At 40.5% G+C, this 18,513-nt stretch overlaps 1 protein-coding gene across 11 annotated transcripts in view; it reads right to left on the bottom strand.

The window, feature by feature from the left end:
- Positions 1 to 415: 415 nt before the first annotated feature.
- C14H2orf42 (chromosome 14 C2orf42 homolog) overlaps positions 416 to 18,513 on the bottom strand; it is a 43,536-nt gene continuing 25,438 nt past the window's right edge. For all 11 annotated transcript variants that reach the window (XM_060117128.1, XM_060117126.1, XM_060117131.1 and 8 more), the window contains 5 exons: positions 18,318 to 18,422; positions 15,231 to 15,338; positions 11,555 to 11,655; positions 10,046 to 10,208; positions 416 to 1,498 (listed from right to left, as the gene is read on the bottom strand). In XM_060117128.1, coding sequence (XP_059973111.1) covers positions 1,290 to 1,498; positions 10,046 to 10,208; positions 11,555 to 11,655; positions 15,231 to 15,338; positions 18,318 to 18,422 — 686 coding nt within the window. In that variant the 3' untranslated portion in view covers positions 416 to 1,289. The remainder of the gene's footprint in view (positions 1,499 to 10,045; positions 10,209 to 11,554; positions 11,656 to 15,230; positions 15,339 to 18,317; positions 18,423 to 18,513) is intronic.

An 18,513-nucleotide genomic window follows, 5' to 3' on the forward strand; every position in this document is an offset into this window, starting at 1 on the left:
TACTTTCAGGTGCATTAGGAGGCAGAATTCCTACCAGAAGGAGATGCTCTGTGCTGAGAGAGAGTGAAGCCTCAGGAGAGGTGGAGATGGGTCAGATGGACCCTGGCTGCAGGGATTCTGAGGCCTAGCCACACCCCAGCTCCACCCCAGGATGGTTGTCCAGCCCTATTTTAATGTCCATGAACCAGTCATTCATTCGCATTTTGCCTGAGCTGGTTAGAGTTGGGTTTTTGTTATGTGCAATGAAAACAAAAAGCCTAACCTAAGGACTTTTCTTGTCTTCCCAAGGACAGTGAATTATAAGGAATTTATATTATAAAGCAACATGACAGAGTGGAAAGAACATGCACTTTGGAATAAAATGAAACATTTTTAATGCTGTTTCCAGCAAGATACTTAATCTCAAAGAGACTGTTTAAATTTATAAAAGAAGGGGTGATGGCTAAACTCAAAGAATGATGAGGACTAAATGAGAAAAATGATCAAATGAGAATCTAAATGAAAATGCCTGGGATGTAGTAGGCAAACAGGACATGTTCATTCCCTTCTTTTCTCCTTAAAGGCAGGCTTTCATTCTGTGTCTTTCAGTATCTCCGTTCTGTGATCAATGAATTAAAAAATAGGAATTGAATTTTACCACCTGTTAAACTTTTTGGAGAGTAAAGAAGGAAAGAAAAATCAAGTAAACAAGCAATTACAAGCATTAGTTTGAAATGTCAAATACTGCCTTGACACCTGGATCTCTTTTTCCTGTTTGACTATCACCTAAATCTCCCGAAAGGTGTATAATTTTATAATTAGGCCAACATGAGATATAATTTGGAAAAACGAGTGACACTGTGCTTTGAGAAAAGAATGAAAGGGCACGACTGGAATTCTGCCAGGATGATCGTCAACATTCTGCCCTAACCAGGGTATTATTAACTTTCCAACACTGTTGGTGTAAGGCGAGTGCTGCTAACTTCTTAGAGAATTAGGAAAAGGTTGAAACAAACTCTAAAGGTGAGTCCTTCGAGAAGGTATGTGGGCTGGTTTTCTTTTTGTTCCTTTAAAAACTAGCCAGGAATACCACCCAATTTATAATGAAGACTATACACAGCAGCACCAAAAGGGCTATGTACAAGAAGAGTTTTTCTTCAACAGAATCCACTTGAATGTGTTGAGAAACCGCATATTACCTAAGAGTAGTTCACTAAGGAACAGAGCCATCTAAGTGCCTAACTAGTATTTAAAGTTGTCAAAGGGTGGGGATGTGCAAATTTAGCAGCGAAAGACTCTTTTGTTTTGCCTCAAGGGAAAGTGATGGTGGTCAGAGGGGCCAGTTCCAAAGGCTGGTCCAGGGGGGGCCGCTGTTCTTGGTACTCCGCCACATGCCCATTGCGGTGGTGACCATACTCAAACTTGATCCGCAGCTCGCCAATCTTGGATTGGGGAAGAATATCTGGGATCCACTCAATGATGAAAGGTGTTGGCTCCTTTTGATCTGGGGAAGTGTTGCCTGAAGAAAAAAAAGAAAAGAAAAGAAAAAAGATTGATTAGTACAACTCCAAAATAAATTTGAGTCTGGACAGGACTTCCCTGGTGACACAATGGTTAAGAATCTGCCTGCCAATGCAGGGGACATGGGTTCGAGCCCTGGTCTGGGAAGGTCCCACATGCCGTGGAGCAACTAAGCCCGTGTGCCACAACTGCTTAAGCCCACGTGCCACAACTACTGAAGCCCGTGTGCCTAGAGCCCGTGTTCCACCCCAAGAGAAGCCACCACAATGAGAAGCCCGCACACTGCAATGAAGAGTAGCCCCCGCTCGCCGCAACTAGAGAAAGCCTGCGCGCAGCAACAAAGACCCAATGCAGCCAAAAATTAATTAATTAATTAAAAAAAATTGAGTCTGGACAGATCTTACCCTGTTCACAAATTTTAAAAGGAAATGAAAAAGAAGTTAAAAAAAAAAAACAAACTGGGCTTCCCTGGTGGCGCAGTGGTTGAGAGTCCGCCTGCCGATGCAGGGGACACGGGTTCGTGCCTCGGTCCGGGAAGATCCCACATGCCGCGGAGCGGCTGGGCCCATGAGCCATGGCTGCTGAGCCTGCGCGTCCGGAGCCTGTGCCCCGCAACGGGAGAGGCCACAACGGTGAGAGGCCCGCGTACCGCAAAAAAAACAAAAAAACAAAACCCAAAAATTATATGAGGAAAAAAAAGGGGGGGGGCCCAACAAGAAGAATCAAGGGAAGGGAAAAGTGATTACTGCTATATCTATCCAAAACAAAGTTTCAGGGAACTGTCTGGCATCCTCAAATAAAATAAGACCCAGCTTTTATGAAAATAGGGCCAAAAGAATCATAAGGAGAGCCCAGACTAAGAGGAAAAGACAGCTGGGTGAGGTTAAAAGGGAGACTATCAAGAAAAGGTCAAGGTTTCAAGGAAACTAGAAAGAAACAATTAAAATCTACATGGTTCTAAAACATATTACAAATCCATAATAACAAAAGAGTGTGGTACTGGCATATGTCTAGACAGATTAACAAAACAAAACAGAAAGATCCAAAATGGATACAAAAAGAACAGGAATTTAAGATAAGGTAAAAATGGCATTTTCAATTAGTAAAAGAAATACAAGTGTTTCTTATAACAAATGGTGTGCATCAACTACATAATTATCTGGAAGAAAATAAAAGGCAGAATCTTACCTCATAACTTACATCAAGATAAAGTCCAGAAGATCAAAGATTTAAACGTGAAAAACTCAGGTTAAAGAATGCTTTTGAAAAAATGTAAAATACTAGCAGAATTAAAAATAAGCATATGGTATCACCTTCAAAACTATGGAGACAATTAAGCATAGATAACATAGTCCATTTAGCAAAAAACAGAAGAACAAAACAAGGAGACAAGACCAACTATATCAATTATAATAAAGGGGATAAACTATTGAAATTGGAGAAAAATCAAAACCAACAATATAATATTGATAAGAGGTTCAATGAGAACAAAGTGTCACAAAAAAGTTAAAAGGATGGCAAACATCAGAAAAATGTAAAACAAAACAAAGCTGGTGCCGCTGCTGTAATATTGAACAAAGATGAATTTAGGGCAAATGTTATTTTTACACTGATAAAGTATTGCTATAGACTGAATCTACATTCTCCCAAAATTTCTCCCAAATTTTGTATCCTTCCAAGATTCATAAATTGAAAACCTAATCCCTGATGTGATAGTACTTGGAGGTGGGGCCTTTGGGAGGTGATTAGGTCATGAGGGCAGATGAATGAGATTGAGTGCCCTTATTTTAGACCCCAGAGGCATCCTTGCCCTTTCTGTAATGTGAGGACACAGAGTGAAGACTGCTGATGGCCGTCTTTGAGCCGGGAAGCAGGCCCTCACCAGACATCGAATCTGTTGGTGCCTTGATCTTGGATTTCCCACCCCGCAGAACTGTGAGAAATAAATTTCTGTTGTTTGTAAGCCTCCCAGTTTATGGTATTCTGTTATAGCAGCCCAAATGGACTAAGACAATATATTTACATTGACATCTGTCAATAACTCTGATGTACCAAAAACATTGCATTACAATACTCAAAGGCTTTTTGCAATATCAGAAGACATTTAGAGAAACATAACTGTAGTAGGAAGTTCTATCACAACTCTGCTATCTAAGTTGTATAAGTCTTAAAGCTATACAAGACTTTACATTGGATAAATAATAACATCTTTGCTAGCACAAATTAATATCATACATTAGGTTAGTGAGAAAATATTTTTAAATCCCTAAAATAAATAGAAATTGAAAAGGCACATCTTCTGACCTCAAAATAATAAAAGTAGAAATTGATACCTAAGAATATAAAAATCAAACCAACTCAACCAACTGGAAATTTTAAATACAAAGTGTTGGGGACACAGAGAAACTAAACTATGATTAGAGACTATTTAGATATTAATAATAAGAAGAAGAACCTTAAATGTTCTTATTATCAAACATGAATTTTAAAAATTAACTGATAATTCCAAAAGGTATAAAAATTTTAAAATTCCAAGAAAATGTTAGAAAAGTTTTTTAAAGAGTTAGGAGAAATTTTTACAGACAAAAGCATAAAATAGTTCAAAACAGACATTCAGATAAATACAAGAGCCAGTTCTTTGAAAAAGACAAAAAATTCTTGGAGTATATAACTATAGACCTAGGTTTTAAAAGTTATGTGATTATCCTCTATACGAAAAATTATAAAAATGTACACAATTTAAATTTTGGATGAAAATAGAAGAATTTTTTTGGAAAAAACAATTAAAATTGACTAAAGAAGAGGTAGAGACCGTGAGTACAAATATAAATCAGAAGAAATTAAACAAGTTTTTAGAGAACTGCCTGCAAGTAAAGGTTAGGTCCAAGAGAATAAATTCTTTCAAACATTCAAGGAACAGATATTTCCTAAGCTTTTTTTTTTTTTTTTTTTCCGGTATGCGGGCCTCTCACTGTTGTGGCCTCTCCTGTTGCGGAGCACAGGCTCTGGACACGCAGGCCCAGTGGCCATGGCTCACGGGCGCAGCCGCTCCGCGGCATGTGAGATCTTCCCGGACTGGGGCACGAACCCGTGTCCTCTGCATCGGCAGGCGGACTCTCAACCACTGCGCCACCAGGGAAGCCCTAAGCTATGTTTTAAAATTAATTTTTATTGGAGTATAGTTGATTTACAATGTTGTGTTAGCTTCTGCTGTACAGCAAAGTGAATCAGTTATAAATATCCACATATCCACTCTTTTTTAGGTTCTTTTCCCGTATAGGTCATTACAGAGAATTGAGTAGAGTTCCCTGTGCTATACAGTAGGTTCTTATTAGTCATCTATTTTATATATAGTAGTATGTATATGTCAATCCCCAAATCCCAATTTACCCTTCCCCCCAAGATATTTAATTTGGTCCAAAGCTTTCTAAAATCATTTTCTATATAACTATTACAAAACCCCAAAAAAGACAGCCTCCAAAAAAGAAACCGTAGGCAGTTAATACTTATGAATCAATAATAAAAAATCCTAAGTAAAGTATTAGCAAATAGACTCTACGTACATATTAAAATAAAAAAGACCACACAGGATTTATTCCAGAAAGGCAAGACTACTTAACTATTAGACATTTATTCATAAAACTCACATTGTAAATCAATTATACTTAAATAAAATAAATAAATTTCATTGCATTTGGGTCAAAACAGTTCATCTTTTGAGGTTTCTCAAAAGATGGTAAAAAGGTATTTCAAGGGACTTCCCTGGCGGTCCAGTGGTTAAGACTCCGCCTTCCAATGCAGGGGATACAGGTTTGATCCCTGGTCAGGGAACTAAGTTCCCACGTGCTGCGGGGAGTGGCCAAAAATTTAAAAAAAAAAAGTTATTTCAAAAAATTAAGTTCTAGGGAGTTCCCTGGTGGTCTAGTGGTTAGGATTCGGTGCTTTCACTGCTGTGGCCCAGGTTTAATCTTGGGTTGGGGAACTCCCGCAAGCCATGTGGTGAGGCCAGAAAATAATACATAAATAAATAAAAATAATTTAAAAAACAACTACATTTAAAAAAAATCAATTCTAGTTCCTAATAAAAATACTTAATAAACCAATAATATGATATGCTGTTATAATAAAAAAATGTATCTGAAATAACCAATAGCTCATTATTTAATACTGAAACACAGAGCATTTTTTTCCCCAGAAAACTTCTATGAAATGCTAATGGTATTCCCCTGAAAAGTGTTGACCAGTCAAATAAACTGGGGAAAACTTAAGTTAAATAAAGTTCAACAGGTATTTTAATTTCAGGATCTTTTTAATATGCAAATTTATAGGATGAGTTACTAAGAGAGATACATTATATTCTAAGACACTACTCCCTACTGCCTCCCTCCTCCAGTTGTAACATTATCTGCGATCTGAGTATATCACACAACCAGGGAAGTTCTCATGTGGCAAAGTTTCTTTTCCCAGCAAAAAAGTTATTACAAAATTGACTGAACATCTTACAGTCAAGGGTCTTAGAATCAAAGAAATACAGTATGTAGCATTTCTCAAACTTATCAGATCATGGAACACTTTTTTCACAGCATACTTATCACTATCTCTTCTTCAAGATAGAGTTGGAAAATGCTATGCTGGAGGAGTTTTTACTATAGTAAAAATGATAGTTTTACTATAGTAAAATGAAAATCTCAGCTGCTAGCTTTACTATTATTCATTGTTGCTCTTGAAGTTGTAGCTAATTTAACAAGAAAAACACAATGAGATATAAACATTTGATAGGAAACAAAATTATCATTATTTTTCAAGTGATATAATTGATTTCCCAGAAACAACAGGTAAACAACTATCATCACTACTAGGAATTCATTAAGGAGGGCAATTTGATAGTAATTATATCAAAATCAAGAGCTTTCCATACATTGGCAGTAACAAGTTAGACACATGATAAACACCTTATTCACAAGAGCAGCCAAAAATATATTTCACAAGAATTTGATAAAATAATTATAAATTCTAAATTTCTTGGTGACACAGTTCACTGCCCTGACAGTGCTTATAGCCTAATCAGTGGAAAGACAGGTGAGTGTTGGATGGCTAGGAGTGAAGGCTCTGGAGTCCAAAACTGCCTGGAGTTGAGGACCAGCTCCACCACTTTACTAGCTGTGTAACTCTGGGCAGGTTACTGCACCTATCTTCACCTCAGTTTATTCATCTGTAAATGGGGATCACAGAATCTACCTCTGAGTGGGCTGATGAGCATTAAATGGATTAATCTAGGTAAAGAACTTAAAATAACAGCTGGCACAGAGTAGGTGCTCATTAAGTGCTACTTGTTATAGTTGTCATTATTATTATTGAATTATTATACCCAAGTTAAAAATAGACAAAGAGGGCCTCCCTGGTGGCGCAGTGGTTAAGAGTCCGCCTGCCGATGCAGGGGATACGGGTTCGTGCCCCGGTCTGGGAGGATCCCATATGCCGCGGAGCGGCTGGGCCCGTGAGCCATGGCCGCTGGGCCTGCGCATCCGGAGCCTGTGCTCCGCAACGGGAGAGGCCACAACAGTGAGAGGCCCGCATACCGCAAAAAAAAAAAAAAAAAAAAAAAAAAAATAGACAAAGAAAAAGCAATTCATCAAATACAAATGACTAATATGAAAACTTACTCTCATTAACATTTGAGGGTAATGCAAATTAAAAGAATGATAGAACATTTTTTGGCTATCAAATCAATAAAGATTAAAAAAAGAAACTCTTGGGGACTTCCCTGGTGATGCAGTGGTTAAGAATCCGCCTGCCAATGCAGGGGACATGGGTTCGATCCCCGGTCTGGGAAGATCCCACATGCCATGGAGCAACTAAGCCCGTGCACCACAACTACTGAGCCCACATGCCACAACTACTGAAGCCCACGCACCTAGAGCTCATGCTCCACAACAAGAGAAGCCACCGCAATGATAAGCCCGTGCACTGCAATGAAGGGTAGCCCCCTGCAATGAAGAATAGCCCCCTGCTCACCACAACTGGAGAAAGCACATGGGCAGCAATGAAGACCCAACACAGCCAAAAGTAAAAAATAAAAAAGAGAAACTCTTTCATGCATGGCTAGCAGGAGTAAACTGTAGAAATATTATGATCTTTCTGGAGGGCAGTGTGACAAAAACAATCAAAAGTCCTAAAAATGTACATAACCTTTGACCCTCCAGTTTAACTTTTAAGAATTTACCCAAAAGAATATCCTAAATAAATTAGGAAATAATTAAGGCTATAAAAGGTTTGTCTAAAAGGAAGTTAATTATAAAAGGAAGCATTGTTCATAATAGCAAAAAGTTTGAAACAACTTAAATTCAGGATTGACTAGAGTGAGATAACTTAATGAATTAATTTTATGAAGCTGTTTAAAAATGTTGTATTCACAATAGCCAAAAGGTTGAAGCAATCCAAGTATCCAAACAAATGAATGGATACACAAAATGTAGTAGATACATATAATGAAATATTTTTCAGCCTTAGAAAGGAAAGAAAATTTGTCACATGCTACAACATGGATGAACCTTGAAGAGATTATGCTAAGTGAAATAAGCCAGTCACAAAAGGACAAAGATTGTATGATTCTAATTTGAGTAGTCAAATTCATACAGACAGAAAGTAGAATGGCAACCAGGTCTGGGGGGAGGCAGGAATGCAGAGTTAGTATTTAATGGGTAGCTTCAGTTGAGAAAGATGAAAAAGTTCTGGAGATGGATGGTGGTGATGGTTGCACAACAATGCAAAAGTACTTAATGCCAGAAAACCTTATGCTTAAAAATGGTTAAAATGTTAAGTTTTATATTACATATTTTATAATAATAAAAAAAGTTTAAAAAATAATGTTGAAGACAGACATGGAAAGCTGTTCGTGATATATTTTTAAGTGAAAAAAGCTGCTGAGATATGATCCCATGTTTTAGAAACTCTTTTCCTTTTCTTTTTTAAAAAAATGTGTTTGTTTTTATTTTCGGCTGCGTTGGGTCTTTGTTGCTGCGCACAGGCTTTCTCTAGTTGCGGTGAGTGGGGGCCACTCTTCGTTGTGGTGCACAGGCTTCTCATTTCAGTAGCTTCTCTTGTTGCAGAGCACGGGCTCTAGGCACGCAGGCTTCAGCAGTTGTGGCACGTGGGCTCAGCAGTTGTGGTGCACAGGCTCTAGAGCGCAGGCTCAGTAGTTGTGGTGCACGGGCTCAGTTGCTCTGCGGCATGTGGGATCTTCCCGGGCCAGGGCTCGAACCCGTGTCCCTTGCATTGGCAGGCAGATTCTTAACCACTGCGCCACCAGGGAAGTCCCTAGAAACCCTTTTCATGCACAGAAAAAGAAGTCTGAAAGGGTATACACCAAAATCTTAATGATGATGTCATCTACAGTGGGTGGGATTACAGGTGGTTTTTATTTTTCTCCTCCTTTATGCTCTATAATGAAATCTAAGATTTCTGTATAATGAACAGGTATTACTTCTCTAGTTTTATTTTTTTTAAATAAATTTATTTATTTTTGGCTGTGTTGGGTCTTTGTTGCTGTGCGCGGGCTTCCGCTAGTTGCACCGAGTGGGGGCTACTCTTCGTTGCTGCGCATGGGCTTTCTCTAGTTGCGGCGAGCTGGGGCCACTCTTCGTTGCGGTGCGTGGGCTTCACATTGTGGTGGCTTCTCTTGTTGTGGAGCATGGGCTCTAGGTGTGCAGGCTTCAGTAGTTGTGTCACATGGCCTCAATAGTTGTGGCCTGTGGGTTCTAGAGCTCAGGCTCAGTAGTTGTGGCACATGGGCTTAGCTGCTCTGTGGCATGTAGGATCTTCCAGGCCAGGACTTGAACCCATGTCCCTTGTATTGGCAGGCAGATTCTTAACCACTGCGCCACCAGGGAAGCCCTCTAATTCTTTAAATTTATTTATTTATCTATCTATCTATTTATTTATTTATTTATTAATGGTACGTGGGCCTCTCACTGTTGTGGCCTCTCCCATTGCGGAGCACAGGCTCTGGACATGCAGGCTCAGCGGCCATGGCTCACGGGCCCAGCCGATCCGCGGCATGTGGGATCTTCCCAGACCGGGGCACGAACCCCCATCCCCCGCATCGGCAGGCAGACTCTCAACCACTGCGCCACCAGGGAAGCCCTAATTTTATTTTCAAAGTACGGGCTCAGATGAAACAAAACACCTTATCCCATGACTGCCTTTACAAAATGTGTGAATGTGTCTTCTTTGTTCAAGGTCAAGCCCCAAAGTTGAGGACAGCGTAATACACACAGGTGACCCTCAAAGGAAGGTGTGCTATTTTTTTTTTTTTTTTTGCGGTATGCGGGCCTCTCACTGTTGTGGCCTCTCCCGTTGCGGAGCACAGGCTCCGGACGCGCAGCCTCAGCGGCCATGGCTCATGGGCCCAGCCGCTCCGCGGCATGTGGGATCTTCCCGGACCGGGGCACGAACCCGTGTCCCCTGCATTGGCAGGCGGACTCTCAACCACTGCCCCACCAGGGAAGCCCTGAAGGTGTGCTATTGAAACCACCAATTTACTTACCAACTTTGAGAAAAGTTTTTAGTTCCAAGGGTCGCAGCACTGGTTGCTTTTCTATACGACCATAGGTTTCTGCTATGCTCTCTACTTCTACTTTAGGGCATTTAAACAGCTCATAAGTCCCATCCCGGTTCTGGATAAAACTCCGGGTGATTTCCAAAGGCATCTGCATATGGAGACAATACCAAGAAAGGTGAGAAAGGAAAAACTTTCAAAGTAGACTAACATTGGATGACAACAGATTTTATTCATTCTTTTCTAAGTACACTCAAATTAACTAAAATTTCCCCTTGTATTTTCAAGTAAATTTTTTCAACAGTTCTGCCTTTCCTTTTCTTTCTGTAACTTTCATTTGAACCCTTACCAAACCATACTGAACTGAACGCCTAATACCTTCATGGCTACATGACTGCTACTGGCACAGACCTGCTCTAAAATCATTTTTATTCCCTCCCCTACTGCTCTGCTAGCAGCAATCTTCTCCTAAAAACCCTACCAATAGCACCTATAGCTGACCTCACATCCTGTGTGCTTCCACCATCCTTGGGACTAAGCCAGACAGAGCTTGAACTGAATTTTGCCTTTGCCACTAAACAGCAGGCTGAGCTTCTCATAGCCTGTTTCTCATCTGCAAAATACTGTTAATACCAGTGCATGGTTGTGAGATTGAATGGGGTGATACAGGTAAGTAACGTGCAACACAGAAGCTCCACAACTTGACTTTGCTCTGGGGCTGCTGCAGTGCCTCCCTGAACCCCACCCTTTTCAGGCTAGAAGCTGTTTCTGCGACATCCTGCATTTAAAGAAGTTCCTCAAGTGTCTTTGGTGCGAACATAGGCCTTTCCTAAAGTTCCTATGTAAGTTCTATAGTTACCAAACAATTTATTTTTCCGAACATAACAGTGCCTTGCAATTCAGCTAATCTTAATTATTAAATCACATGATGCTGAGTTTTCCACACTATTCCATTATCATAGGAAGGGAAAATCCTCACATTTTTAGGATCTGCTTGAAAAAAATGTTTAAAAATGTCTAACATTGTCCCTGTGAGAAAGAACACAAACTAATTAAGAATCATTTCTCTAATGAGAACTAAATTGCAGTTTGGAGAGGAACATTGAATTGTGCTGGACCCACGGACTTCACAAATAGTATATCATCTCAGATTATATATACACTTTCTAGCTGCTTGCCAGTTAACCTAGGGCTCACCATGGCTAGTAGGGGATCATTATTTAATTTACAAGAAAGAGCATCCCTGTTTTCTGATCCCAAAGGCAAAGAAGAAAGGATACTCCAATTTAAGATACATCCTCAAGCTACAGGGAATACCTATTAAAATCAGAGTTGGAACAATAAAGCCATGAATATTTCTGAATAATCTCTTAGTATGAAAAAAAGGAATTCTCTTTGGTGTCCATGACTCAAGGAGCTGGTGCAAACATACTTCCCGCACTTGCTTCCCTCTCTTCCCCTCTCTGCCCTCCCACTATTGTAGAAATAAACTCTTACCTCTGGGGTATCTAAGATTTGTTTAACTTGCAGGATATTCGTGATATGCCAGGTATACTTGGAAAAGGTTCCCAGTGGCAAAGCATCTTTGCGAACAAAAGCTTCAAGGTAAAAAGGGGGTAAAATTAGACTATCGAAAAATAACATGCTCTTTCACTGAATTTGTTATCCAGTTTCTGGAGAGTTCAGTGAAGTGATATTCCTGCCTTATAGAATCTTAGTCCTCTAAAAAAGGTATTTTATACACACACACACACACACACACACACACACACACACACGTTTTAGGTTGGCCAAAAGGTTTGTTCGTTCTTTTCCGTAAGATGGCTCTAGTATTGCTTAGTGGTCTTTAACTTCATTTGAAACAATCTTGTTAGATTGTATTGTGACAACTGTCATATCAGTTGCATTTAAAAAAACTTATCAAAATTGGTGAATTTCTGTGTAGCCATTTTAATATTGAAGATGGAAGAAAAAAAGCAACATTTTCTGCATATTATGTTTTATTATTTCAAGAAAGGTAAACACACAACTGAAACACAAAAAAAGATTTGTGCAGTGTATGGAGAAGGTGCTGTGACTGATTGAATGTGTCAGAAGTGATTTGTGGAGTTCTGTGCTGGAGATTTCTTGCTGGACGATGCTCCACGATCGGGTAGACCAGTTGAAGCTGATAGTGATCAAATAGAGATATTAATTGAGAACAATCAACATTATACCACGCGGGAGATAGCTGACATACTCAAAATATCCAAATTAAGCGTTGAAAATCATTTGCAGCAGCTTGGTTATGTTAATCGCTTTGATGTTTGGGTTCCACGTAAGTTAAGTGAAAAAAACCTTCTTGACTGTATTTCCTCATGCAATTCTCTACTGAAACGTAATGAAAATGTTCTGTTTTTAAAACAAATTGTGATGGGTGATGAGAAGTGGGTACTGTACAATAATGTGGAATGGAAGAGATTGTGGGACAAGTGAAATGAACCACCACCAACGACACCAAAGGCCGGTCTTCATCCAAAGAAGGTGACGTTGTGTATGTGGTGGGATTGGAAGGGTGTCATCTATTATGAGCTCCTTCCGGAAAACCAGACGATTAATTCCAACAAGTACTGCTCCCAATTAGACCAACTGAAAGCAGCACTCAATGAAAAGTGTCTGGAATTAGTCAACAGAAAACGCTTCATCTTCCATCAGAATAACGCAAGACTGCATGTTTCTTTGATGACCAGGCAAAAACTGTTAGAGCTTGGCTGGGAAATTCTGATTCATCCACCGTATTCACCAGACATTGCACCTTCAGATTTCCATTTATTTCGGTCCTTGGAGAATTCTCTTAATGGAAAAAATTTCAATTCCCTGGAAGACTGTAAAAGACACCTAGAACAGTTCTTTGCTCAAAAAGATAAAAAGTTTTGGGAAGATGTGGGACTATGAAGTTGCCTGAAAAATGGCAGAAGGTAGTGGAACAAAAGGGTGAATACGTTGTTCAATAAAGTTCTTGGTGAAAATGAAAAATGTGTCTTTTATTTTTATTTAAAAACCGAAGGAACTTTTTTGCCCACCCAATATATATATTTTTTGGCCATGCCGCGCAGCTTGAGGGAACTTAGTTACCCCATCAGGGATCAAACCTAGCCCAGGCAGTGAAAGTGCTAAGTCCTAACCACTGGACCGCCAGGGAATTCCCTAAAAAAGGAATTCTAGAAGCAAATCTATAATAGAGTTTTGGCAGAAATGTGATGAATCAAATGATAAGGATTTCTGCTATAAAAAGTCTCTGATGCTTCTTTTGAGATACTACTTATTTTTGACATCTTGGAAACTTGTTTGTTTGGTAAGTCTACACACAGAGGACTCTATTATAAAACAGCCTCTTACACCTTTAGATAAGTCAGAGGTCAAATCATAGTCCTTAAAATAACTACATAGAGTTTAAGCCTGCTCACGTGGTTGCCAATCTATTGCCCTGCCTCCCAGATTATAAAGGGGTTCCACTGAAGGACCCCCAAATATCTAAGCAACGGGTTAAAATTAATGTATTAGGCCTAAAATGGTTTGTTTTTGTTTTTGTTTTGGCTGCACTACTCAGCATGCGGGATCTTAGTTCCCCGACCAGGGATTGAACCCATGTCCCCTTCAGTGGAAGTGTGGAGTCCTAACCACTGGACTGCTAGGAAATTCCAGGCCTAAAGTTTAAACTGGAAGCATCAACACTGTCTCAAGGGACTTCCCTGGTGGCACAGTGGTTAAAAATCTGCCTGCCGGGCCTCCCTGGTGGCGCGGTGGTTGAGAGTCTGCCTGCCGATGCAGGGGATGCGGGTTCGTGCCCCGGTCTGGGAGGATCCCATATGCCGCGGGGCGGCTGGGCCCGTGAGCCATGGCCGCTGGGCCTGCGCGTCCGGAGCCTGTGCTCCGCAACGGGAGAGGCCACAACAGTGAGAGGCCCGCATACCGCAAAAAGAAAAAAAAAAAAAAAAAAATCTGCCTGCCAACGCAGGGGACACTGGTTGGAGCCCTGGTCCGGGAAGATCTCACATGCTACGGAGCAACTAAGCCCGTGCGCCACAACTACTGAGCCTGTGCTCTAGACCCTGTGAGCCACAACTACTGAGCCCATGTGCCACAACTAATGAAGCCCATGCACCTAGAGCCCGTGCTCGGCAACAAGAGAAGCCACCAGCCCCTGCTCGCCGCAACTAGAGAAAGCCCGTGTGCAACAACGAAGACCCAACATAGTCAAAAAAAAAAAAAAAAAAAGATAAAAAAAATACTGTCTCAAAAGTCAGATAGATAAGATAAGGTGTAAAGACAGAGGTTTTTATGGCCCTAAACAGAGAGATTCACAGCTGCACTATTCAAAGACAGAATTAAACATCAGTACTGGGAATTCCCTGGAGGTTCCGTGGTTAGGACTCTGAGCTTCCACTGCAGGGGCACAGGTTCGATCCCTGGTCAAGAACTAAGATCCCGCATGCTGAGTGGCTCGGCCAAAAAACAAACAAACAGAAACACTTCAGTCCCTATTACATCATCAAATAACAATCTACTGAAGAAATAGCTCTGATTTCTAGCTGTAGTTACGCTTGGGCTATTTGTCTCTGAGCAATCTTTTCCTTCTCCTTTTCTCTCCCTTATTTCCTTATACTACCAGATAAGTATCTTGAGATCTCTAGTAGAAAGATATTATATAAAGCCAAGAAATAAGTATCAGAATACTGTAATTATAAAATGTTCCAAGCCTGAGAATCACTCTAAAAATAAAATCTCCCTTCATCATAAATGGGGAATCATGAAAAACAAGTTTTAGTTTTTGACACATACTGTAATATGCTTCCAAAAAGCCAGCCCAAACAACAATTGGAGCCTGCAATGCATTTGTTGAAATTGGCTCATATCTAGAAAATATCCAACTTCTTGGTGGGCACCTTCATTGTGCTTCATCGGTGATTCTTTTACCAACATTGTGCTTTCGGAATCTTTCCATCAGCTCCTACTAGCACAAGCATGGGGCCTTTGAAGAGTGTGATCATTATTCTAAGAGCTGATGGGCTAAGGCTTCATGCTCTGAGCATGTAACTAGAAGTCCTAATCATGAAAATTCCACACAATTTTTCCAAACATTATTCTCTAAGGTCAAGACATCTATTGCTATTCCTGAGGAAAAATCCCATACCTGTGGTAGAGTTGGGAAGCCGTTTTTTTGCACTTCCTATGGATATTCTCTGTTGCAGGGCATCAAAAAAGGACTGAGGAATGTGGAACACCAGTGGCTCTGGTTTGCCTATAGGAAATAAGAAGAAGCTCATTTAAGGAAACTCAGTGGGCTTTCTGGTGTGTAGGGGAAGGTGGAAGAAATGGAATTGATGGGTAGTAATAACTAAAAATACCACTGAGATTTCTTTATACAGAGGCAAAAGAAGGCTTTGATTGACCTTTATGAGTCAAGCACTGTCACCTGCCCTACTCTTGATCCCTTGCAATTATAACAAATACAGCACACTCTTGTCATCTACCAAAGATAACTTTTCAAATCCCTAATTTTGCAAACACTGCCACAGCACAGACTTCTCCCTTTAAAGAGGACATGAAATGAGATGAGAACATCGAGGCTGAGTTGAGAAGGTAAACTTGATTCATGGCTGCTCGCTATCCCAGGCACCTGCTGTTTGCATTCATTTTCTCAGATGGTCAGGACTGCCAGTGCCGGAGACTGCAAAGTTAGGACATTTTATACAATAAGCATCAGTCTTCTCTCTGATGTGAAGACAGGCAAACTGTTTGAAAATACGTAACAAACCTCTTTTAAAAAGTTGCAAGACATTAGGTCAACAGAAAGAGTGTTCAGGGGAGAGGGTGAAAGAGTTCAGAGTTTTCCTTAAAAACTCTGCCCAAGAAGCAAGCTCCAACAGAGGGAAAACATCCAGAACCACATGGCTTAACATGTAACTTCCACCTGCCTGTAGAAAGTGTAGTTCTTAAAGACAGTTCAGCTGCCTTTCTGAAATAAAGATCAAGCCGAGAAAAATGAAAATGAAAGGTTTTCTAGAATTCCATATTAAGGTTTTACATTCTATCAACTGATTTTACCTACTTAATTGAATGCAGAATGCCAATGACAAAACTGTCACTGCTTTTGAGCCACTAAAAAATTTTTTTTTTAATTTTTCTTTATTTATTTTTGACTGCATTGGGTCTTAGTTGCGGCACGCGGGATCTTTTGTTGCGGTGCGTGGGCTCTTCATTGCGGTGTGCAGGCTTCTCTCTAGTTGTGGCGTGTGGGTTTTCTCTCTCTAGTTGTGGCGCATGGTTTCCAGAGTGCGTGGGATCTGTAGTTGTGGCGCCCGGGATCCAGAGCGTGTGGGCTCTCTAGTTGAGGGGCTCGGGCCTTAGTTGCCCCAAGGCATGTGGGCTCTTAGTTCCCCTACGAGGGATCGAACCAGCACCCCCTGCATTGGAAGGCAGATTCTTTACCACTGGACCACCAGGGAAGTCCCAAGCCACTAAAATATTAATATCTGGGCAGTTTGGAGAAGTCACTACAGAAAGGTTTTTTAAATCTTTCATCTTGAAATTAGATTATGGGCTATCTGCAGAGATCATTACAACTCTAAAACTGCTAACTTACCACAACTCAGCTGATGGGATGCTAGGGTTTAGGTAAATTAATCTTGAAAAGCCCTTATAAAAGACACAGAATCACAGTCCAGGAGAGAGCTGACGGTGACTTTGACAAAGGTGGTGGCAATGGAGATGGTGAGAGGGGGTGTTACAAGGAATGGGATGAAGAAGGACCTCAGTTTATAGTTTACATTATTGTCAATGTTCTATTTTAAGTTCCGGGAGGTGGGTTAGTAGGTATTTATTATATGATTTAAAACAATATATAAATAAATTTTTAAAAGAAAAGAAAAACAGACTTTCTCTTTAACCTTCCCTAGCTTATTTTGTTTTTCTGAAAGTAACTTCTGAAGTTTTATTTATTCTGAATTAATATAAATAAAACTAAGCATGTATTTCAACACCTCCATTCTTGTCCCTTTCTTCACCATGAAGCCACAACTGATCTAATCCTTCAAAACTTATGTCCTCCTACCGAGTGTCTGCTGTTGGGCTACTATTCAGTTTGGGGTGTTTTATTTTTAAAATGATATTCATAAACTTCAACATATTCAGCAAAGAACATCAAAATGATGTGAGGTTTGTAAATATGCCACGAGGAGTGTTTGAAGACCTGAGATGTATCACTTAGAAAAGAGAAGACCTGTCAGGCAGAGCAAAGGGTGTGTGCAGTGGCAGGGACTGTTATTTGAAAACAGGAACAGACTTATTCCATGTGACTAGAGCACAGAACTAGAACCAACAGGAAGTATTATCAGCAAACAGTTCCACTTAGTATGAGGAAGACCTTCCTCACAGTTGTCACTGTCTAACAATGTCATGAGCTGCCTCAAAAAGCAGTGAGCTGCTCGTCACTGCACAAAGCCTGGAAAACGATCCATCAAGGATGCTTTTAAGGCAACGGGCAAGGCTGGATGGTCCACCTCTGAAACTGCTGAGGTTCTATGAGGCTATCACGATCAACCCAAATCCAGCTTGTGTTCTCCAATCTTCCTTAGCATGTCCGTGTAATTTTATATGACTATCTTAGTCTCACAGGTTTAGATTTTTTCTAAACTATTTCCTCCCTTGCTTTAAGTTTGAGGATTAGAATGATCTTCTAAGGCTTTGGTATCTCCCTTGCCAAATTACACACCCATGCATACCCCAAGACCAAGGCTCTCTACCTTTACTTATTATTTGCTGGGGTTTTTCTCTTCCATCTCTAAATTCATTTTGCTGGTCCTGCATTTTGATTATGTGATTATTCCTTTATTTCATTTAGATTTCTACTCTCTTGCGGCCCAGTGCGCTCTAGGCTAAAGCCTAATTACTTTTTCTATCAAAACAGGGTAGAACTAGGGCCTCCCTGGTGGCGCAGTGGTTGAGAGTCCGCCTGCCGATGCAGGGGATACGGGTTCGTGCCCCGGTCTGGGAGGATCCCATGTGCCGCGGAGCGGCTGGGCCCGTGAGCCATGGCCGCTGGGCCTGCGCGTCCGGAGCCTGTGCTCCGCAACGGGAGAGGCCACAGCAGTGAGAGGCCCGCATACCGCAAAAAGAGAAAAAAAAAAAAAAAAAAAAAAAAAACAGGGTAGAACTATAACACAATTACTTTAATTTCTCCTACTTTCAGCAATAGCCCAGTTGGATGACCATTACTTACCATCAAACTGATAGTGCATGGTTTGATGGATGCGTTCTGTGACACTGGCCAGCCAGTCTTGGAAGGATAAGGTCACTTGTGCCTCATCTAACAGCTGACTACAGCCTAGGGAAAGACAAAACAAAACTCTTCATTAACGTTTTTCTTACAGAGTGTAACAGTTAATTGAAGTTTGAAAAAGCTAAGGAGTTTATAC

Source organism: Mesoplodon densirostris, chromosome 14, assembly GCF_025265405.1.
Source record: "Mesoplodon densirostris isolate mMesDen1 chromosome 14, mMesDen1 primary haplotype, whole genome shotgun sequence".
NCBI classification, from domain to species: Eukaryota; Metazoa; Chordata; class Mammalia; order Artiodactyla; family Ziphiidae; genus Mesoplodon; species Mesoplodon densirostris.